This window comes from Populus alba, chromosome 6 (assembly GCF_005239225.2).
Source record: "Populus alba chromosome 6, ASM523922v2, whole genome shotgun sequence".
NCBI lineage: Eukaryota > Viridiplantae > Streptophyta > Magnoliopsida > Malpighiales > Salicaceae > Populus > Populus alba.
The window spans coordinates 18,155,624-18,163,965 of record NC_133289.1 but is presented as its reverse complement, the minus strand read 5'-3'; the positions used below and the strand labels follow the sequence as shown (position 1 = coordinate 18,163,965).

Sequence of the window (8,342 nt, the reverse complement as noted above, 5' to 3'; positions counted from 1 at the left end):
ATCCTTCACCACATAAATCAAGGTCTAAGAGCCAAATCTTGAGTGCGACCGCTCCGCATGAAACGAAGTGTCATTGTTATAATCTGAATTAAGGGCAGATTTTCATCAAGTTGTGATTCTGGTTGTCTGTTTTCGTTTTTTTTCTTGTCTTTTATTTATACTTTAATTAGCCTTGATAATTTGTTTAATATTCCACGTTCCACACGCTCTTTAATTAGTTTAATTAATTTAAGCACAGCGTGATTTTTTTCTTAAAAAAAGTAAAAGAAAAATCACCATAACGCGGATCCGTACTTCATCATCAACAACTTCTTCACTATGTTTGTAAGCAGAAGATGGATAGCTAGATACTAAGAAAGGGATTACAAATATTTATATTTTGATAAGAATGGATTAAAGGGAATCCTTTAAGGTAATAATTATCTTCTAAAATATGCTAACACTAGCTAGGTGAAAGCACAGCAACGAAACCCGACGTCTTGCAATTACTTCATGGACACAAAAGCATGTCTTTGAGTCCAGGTTTAGCGATTTCCAGTAGTACAGTAATACCAGTTGAAGGCATCTTTCATTTAGGGCTAAACTGCCCTACTCCTCCCCTTCAATGCGATTAATTTGGTATATTGGCTATTAATTTTGGCCATTATTTTCCAGTGTCATTAATTAGCTCGAATATTCCATCAAAAAGAAGGAAGAAAGCAACAAAGCTGGCTAGTGATTTTATATTTTAGTCACTGTCACTTGGAAAGAGTCTACTTATAAAGAAAACCACACAGACACGGCTATGTATAAGCTCATAAAATCAACATCATTGTTGCCTAAATATTCGAGACCCAACGAATGGGATTTTAATGAAAGCAGTGTAGACGGGGGACCAGAGGGAAAAGAAGTGTCAGCGGTATGGCAGCTTCATTCTATTTACAGATATCTTGGCCCATCAAGACATGGGCAATTAAATTTTCGACAACTTAATTTATTAATTAATAAAGCACTGTGCAACCAAGGAGCGTGATGCATTCAGCAAATTACAGCAGCGCAGTTTTTTTCTTGAAAAAAGAAGTAGAAAATCACCCAAGAACAACTCAATAATGGAAGACATAAACGTTATACTCCACAATAGCATCACCAGTTTTGAAGTCAAGGTCATGAGTTTTTGCCTGAGCGTAGCCTCTCGCAAACCTGAAAAGCCCACTCCCACCAACAACTGGCATCTCTCTAATGCCAGAAAACACACTGTTTCTCCCCAGAATGCTAAGGGTGCTACCATTATACTTCCCTTCCGTGAAAACAAAGTTTAATGCCATCAAAAAACTAAGTTCACTTTGCGATGCAGATGCATAAATCCCCTGTGCTCTTCCTACAAGCTTGGAGCTGATCTCGGGCTTCACCGTCAAAGGGTCATCCATCATTGTGACCTGTCCAAATGATGAGAGAGAGTTGTTAGTCATGGCTGCTCGGGCAACTGGAACAGCAGTGGGGTTGCTTCCACTGACTATGTCATGGAAGTAGAAGTGGAGGTGGCTCAGTTTCTCTCGCTTGAGGCCTAGGGTTTCTGGAGATAAGTTTCTTGAGAAACCTTCAGGTTTTGCTGCAGCAAGGGTCAAGGAGAAGAGAATAACGTTGAAGAGAAAAATGAAGGAACTAGTTGCATTTGCGAAGATTTTGGCCATAGCGAATCAGAACTAATTAATGTTTTGAAAAGAAGGTTAATAAATGGGCTTGGGTGGGACTTGTATATATATAGCCACCGGGTATGGAGTTTAATTACCAGTAGGTCCTTCTCTTCCACGAAATCTTCTATTTTAGCCTCTTCTTTGTAATAAAAAATATATATAAAATGAAAGATTTGATATCATGGAGTAGTTCGTGGTGCAAGACTAATAGTCACGTGTCCCACAGTTGTATTTTTTGCTTGCTCTATAATAATAGAGTAAATTATGAAAGTATTTTTTTTTTCAATTTACAACAAATTTTTGAAACAGAAAAAAAGAAGAAGAGAGAGAGTCCAGGTACTAAGAATTTGCTAGAGACTATTATTAAACTTGAAAATATATATGATATTTTAATTTTATTATCAATTAAAATACTAATCTTTTATTGATCTTATCAAATAAATGATTTTTTAACTAAAATCATTGTTTATATTAAAAAATAATATTTTATAATTGATTGAACTAATTTTTTTTAAAAAATAATATTATATTCATATTTTATAGGTGATTGAAAGTTAAAAATATTTTAAATATGATAAAACCATGTTAAAAATCTATTTAAAAATTTTAAGAAAAATAAAAAAAATAAATTTGGATTGAATTTTTAATATTATTTTTATATCAGATATATAATAATTAAAATTAAAATTAAAGTTTATAAGATACCTTAGTTTCTTTATGGTGATTAGATAATGTAGAAAAAAAGTAATATAAATACTATTAAAAAATATGTTAAAATTTAAAAAAACAAATCTTTATAAAGTTTGCTGTCGGGTCATAAAGGTAAATCTAATAAACTATCTTTATAATGGACCCGGGAAAGAAGGCATGCAGAAAATAATTTCTTACCCTTACTCTTGGTCTATGAGAAATAATTCTTATTTCTTAGAGCTTGTTTCGAGCACAACGTAAAATGAACGTATAGTATGAACAACCAATATCAGAGAAGAATTGTGCTAATTAAAAGAGAAAAATACAAAAAAGAAGCAACCACCATGCTGTGACTCAATATCTAATGGTATTGCATTCGAGGAAACATGTAACCATGAAAATTAAAATTTAGATGCCTGTATAAAATTAATGTAATGAAATATCAAAGAACTAATTTAATCTTAAATATTAAATTATTAGAAGAGATTTTAAGATATGAATTTATATTAAGTTATATTATTTTATAACATATCCTATCGAGTAAAAATTATTTGGGCTTGAAATTTGTAGATTTATATTATCCTTGTATTTAATTTTTATTAAATAAATGGAGATGATATTGAGATTTGAAACTCGTAACCGTTTAATTATCAAGGTTCTAAATACTATATTAAAAAATTATCTAAAATTTAATAGTTTAAACTATTATATTATGTCTATTTGTATTATTTTTTAACATGAAAAGTCATTACACCAATTGTTAAGGCAAGAAAAGGAAAAATGTATACATTTGACAAAGAAATTACTCTAGACCTTCCAACACGAGTCAATTTGAGGAAAATTATAAGTCGAATCCATGGATGTTTAAGAACTCAATGTTGAATACAGAGAACATAAAACAAGGAAAAGGTGTTGAAATTTCCGAGCTACCCATAACCTACTTTTCCACTGGACAAATTGCAGTTGCACTCGGGCCGTTGGATATAAAGACAGAGTGCAGATGGAGCCATGTGGAAAGTGAAAGGTCTTTGACTGCCAAGGTCTAAAGAAGACATCCTGACAAGTCTATTGGACCACTTTGTATTATTCCTCCAACATAAAAAAAAGAAAAAAGAAAAGAAAAAAGACAAAAAAAGAGCACTTGTGAATATTTGCTTTCATGATATGCTGCCTCCAACTTACGGATGCTTTGAGGAAAAGACTAATCCAATGATAAATTGCTAGCAGCAAAGGTTTATTTAGAGGTAACTATGAAAGCACATACTTATAGAAATAAATGGAACATCAAACAACTATAGAAATAAATGGTTTATAGAAGTCACAAATGGAACATCAAACAACTATAGAAATAAATTATACTTCTGTGGATTTATGCCCTAGGGACATACTTCCCACGTACCAACTCTTGAAGCACAATCTTGGAGAGTTCCACTCTAGATTTTATGATCATTATCGATTTTCTGTGTCCCGTCATCAAGATATACCATTCCAAGAAGGCCAAAGTTGCCCTAAATTGATTAGTTACTCTATACCCACACATGATGTAGCTTGATTTATAAGTCTTAGGGCATCCATAGCCACCACTAGTAGACCCAAGTAATTATCTTATCTGGTCATGTTCTAAATTTGTTTTCTAAAAGTTATCAATTTAAGTTCCACAAACCTTAAGGTCATTCGAGGCTTACATGGTCATTAATTTAAGGGCCCGTGAAATTAGTTAAGGTATATGTAAGCTGGCCTAGACATTGAAGTTAAAATGAAAAAAACAAGTGCCCCATCCTCCCCAATTGCATGTTTGTACGAAAATGGAAGGATAGCTAATTTAATAACAAAGAATGAATCATATTATGTTACAATATGAACTAAAAGGGTTCATGATTAACATAGGCTTGTTGTTTATCCTTTCAGCTTTGGTCATTAAATTTTTTTTTATTGCACCTTTTTTATGAGCCTATTTTGGATGTTTTGTGAGTTTATGGTTCCATATTCTTGATTTTAAGAGATTTAATTAAAGGTTTTTGTTAGATTTTAAAACTTGATTGGAAGTCAAACTTAATGAGATGTAGACTAATTAAAATTGCCATAAATTGAGATTCTCGATACCCATAAATGATGTAGTTTGATTTATAAGTTACTAACTTCTCTTGGGTTATCTATAGAACCATAAGTAAACTTATGGGTGAGTAAAAAAATCAAATAACCGATTGAACTGAAAAAACCATAAAAAAAAATTAATTGAAAAAATCAAACTAGTAAAAAAAACCAAAATTAACCGATTAGAAAATCACAAAATTTCTTCGGTTTGGTTCGGTTTTGATTTTCAAAGTCTGCAACTGATTGAACCGAACCGAATTGGCTTGGTTCAATTAGGCTAGCACTTGAAAAAAAGAAGTATAAATAGCATATTTCTTCTAACCCTAAACTTAAATCAGCATTCTTAGTCGCCCCCTCTCCATGCTCACTATCTCTCATCTCTCAAATCTATCTTCTCCTCCTTCATGCTCCATAACCATTAGATTGTTCTAGAAAGGAAAGACCTAGACAAGGAACTGAATAAAAAAAGAGGTATCCAAGCCGATTAGAAGGCTAACATAAGAGTTTCTAAAAAGAAAAATGTTGAGAGGCAACTTGATTAGCTAAAATAAGAAGAGAACAGACTTCTCCCGTATGAAGAAGAAGATAAAGATGGACAGTGTGAGGATCTATGTACATTTTTTGCAATTGGTTTTCTTTGGTTCAAATAATAATGATTTAATGGTTTTACATTTCAATAACTTTTGATCTTCTCTTTGTTTTTTTTTTTTTTTTTGCAGTCAAATTACTTCTTTTCTTTCCTTTCCTTTTGTTTTGTGTATTTTTTTGGTGGGTTTAACTTCTAGGTAAGGATCTATAAAAAAAAAAAAAATGGAGTTGATTTTCTAGAAAATGAAAGCAAGTACAAAAATAAAAGCCTAAAAAAAAATGGTCAATAAAAAGCCTAGAAAAAAATCATCCGCAATAATTTTGGTTTGAACCAATTTGGAAGGGGAAAAGTAGAATCGAACCAAACTGAAATTAATTGGTTTGAATCAGTTTTCGATTCGATTCGGTTTAAAAACTTGAAAAAAAAAATTAATTTTGGTTTAGTTGCATTAATCAAAATCAAAACTAAAAAACATCATAACAATAAAACATGTTCAAAAACACTTTTAAACATGTAAAACAAGTTAGATATGTGCCTTATGGACATCACTCACTAGGTTAGTGAAGGATTATACATTCCCAAGACTCGGAATAGTTACTGCCTTTCTTGCTTCAAAAATTCTTTTGCTCAAACTTTGACTTATCCTTTTAGCTCTTAGATGCCAAGCAATAAACATGATTATGAATAAACTCCAAGAATAAGCTTTTTGCCCTTTTCTTCCTTGCCACCTTTTTTTTCCTTCCGACCCTGATTTTTTAAAGGTTATTTATAGGGTTTCAACTTATAATTTTTATGGATTTAATCAAAGATTGATCCTCATTCATCAAAGCTTGGCCCTCTAATCAGAATGAGAGAGTTTTATGTATGTTTTACTGCTGTGAGTTATATACATATGTTAGCTTTATAATGGTAGTTTTGCAACAAACTTGATTTCAAAGATTTCAATGGTTTTCCCAAACTTGGAGACCAATGAGCTTGTTTTCTAGCCATTAGATCTTGAGAAAAACATGTCTAAATCTTTGATAAGAACCCATTGAGGAGGATTGCAGCGTGAATACATTAAAAAAAATTAGTGGTCTTGCGAAATGAGAATCACAACCATCGATGATTGAGTTACCTACTTTTGAGACTTTGTCGGAGCAACTCTGATGACGCCATTGTCATTGAAGAACACCTGAAGTTGGTAAAGGGTACACATTTTATTTCAATCCAACCTTGCTCGATTTAGATGTCTATAGCTTCACATCCATTCGCTTGAAAGTGTTAACCCAATCAACCAAGAATCTAAAAATATAGTGATGGCTGATCGGAGATAAGATATTGTTGAGTTCATTGAAGAAAATAGGATGTAAATGTTTGATGATAATAACTGATCTTTGTAAAAGGTGTGTTTCTCAGTTGATTGGTGGTGGTTACAGCTCCAAAGGTGATTGAAAACGCCATATTCATTAATTGCTTTTAATGAAGGTGCCTACTCGATCAACAAAAGCTGCCAAAGAAAAAGATAAATAGTGGCTAAACAACACGTCATTTAAGTTACAGCTTCAATTTCTTTTTTATTTTGATTTATTTCTTCTTCTCTTAATTACAATTGTTTTATTTATATTGATTGTTTCTAATTGGATTTTATTTTTTTATTTCGTCCCTAGTTGTTTGATTTTGTTAGTTTTTTTTTTTAATATCAAATTTGGTTCTTATTTTTTTAATTCTTATTTTTTTTTTCAATCAATTTCTTGATTTATTTGTTTTTCTTCCATTCTATCCTTGATCATTTCTTTTCATTGAATTTTTATGTCAAGTTTGGTGCCAATTCTTTTAATTAAATTTTTTTCAATTCCATCCCTAAACATTTAATTTCATTTAAATTTTCCCTTAACATTTAATTTCAGTTGGTTTTTGTGTTGAAATTAAGTCCTAATTCTTTTAATTGATATTTGTTTTATTTTTCATTGGCTTTTTTTTTTTCTTAATTTAATCTCTCAATATTTGTTTTGTTAAGAATTTTGCTTTTTCTTTTTCAAGTTTGCCTTTAATAGGGTAACCCTAGAATTATGACCCGGGTCATAAATATGAAAGATTAGCCTGAGTCAACTTTCATCTTTATTTAAATCATTTTTTTGCAAATATTTTTTTTTGCTGGTAATTTTTTGCTTTGGTATTTATAATGTTATCCCAATTTCATATCCTATGTCATATATTTAATTTGTTCACCTGGGTTAGCTGCTGGGTTCACTCGAGACCCTTTTTTTTAATATTTTTTTATGTGTTTCCATCATATTGCCATGTGTTCATTTTTTATATTTTTCTAATGTTTCAGTCTTTCATAATATTTTTTATGTTGTGGGTTTATTCAATCATTTTTGTTTGTATTTTTTGTTTAAACCATGAGTTTTTTTAAGGTTAATTTATCTTTTATTGATTTAAATAAATAAATAAATTTGGTAAACATAATCGGGTAAATATCTCATCTTTACAGTTTCTTTCTTGGTTATTGTTAATAATTTTTCTTATTTACATAAATGGTTATAAATTTATTTATAGTTAGATAATTGCATAGGCTTTTGAAATGATACTTTTAGTCTTTCACATAAAAAAACAAATTGGAACAGCTTGTATGCATGGTATGTTTTTTTTAAAAAATATAACTTGCATACCAAATAAATTATTTTATTTTTTTGTCCTTTTTTCTCTTTACACTTTTTTTTTGGAAAAATATTATTTTTTTATGCTTTACACTTGGCCTAATTTTACCATTTTTTATTATTCTTTTGTAATTTGTTTTTTAATGTTTTTTCTTTACACTTTTTGTTTTTGAAAATTCATTCTACACGGACTAAGGAAATGGTGTTTCACTATAACAATTGCAATATTGTTCTATTTTTTGGCTATGTTAAAAATTAGTTTAAGATCTTACATATTTTTATTAATGCATATGATCTTGATTATATTTTATTATATGTAAGTGTAGACTTTGTGATTCACGGTTATATTTTTTACTTGATGTAAGAGAATACGTTAATAACATCTACACATTAATTCTTTTGTGTTGGAAAAAAAAATAATTCAACCTACAGCTAAACGAAGTGAATAGACGCGTTAATATCTTATTTTTTATATTTATTGACACAAATAAGTTTCATAGGTGTTCTGATTTATAATTAGAATTTTTTTAAAAATAATAAATTTAAAAAGCTTATATATTTATTTTTTACATTTTGCTAATTTTTTTTATCCCATCTGCAGTGATTCGCAATTCGCATAACTAGTCTTACCTAATTGCCAAATACACACTTGGA

The 8,342-nt window shown here is 30.1% G+C and overlaps 1 protein-coding gene across 1 annotated transcript; it reads right to left on the bottom strand.

Moving 5' to 3' along the window:
• Positions 1-787: 787 nt before the first annotated feature.
• On the bottom strand, positions 788-1,703 carry LOC118043842 (dirigent protein 22). Its single transcript, XM_035051934.2, has one exon. It carries the CDS (start codon positions 1,668-1,670, stop codon positions 1,083-1,085), a length of 588 nt encoding a protein of 195 aa, XP_034907825.1. The 5' UTR covers positions 1,671-1,703; the 3' UTR covers positions 788-1,082.
• Between the last annotated feature and the right edge of the window lie 6,639 nt (positions 1,704-8,342).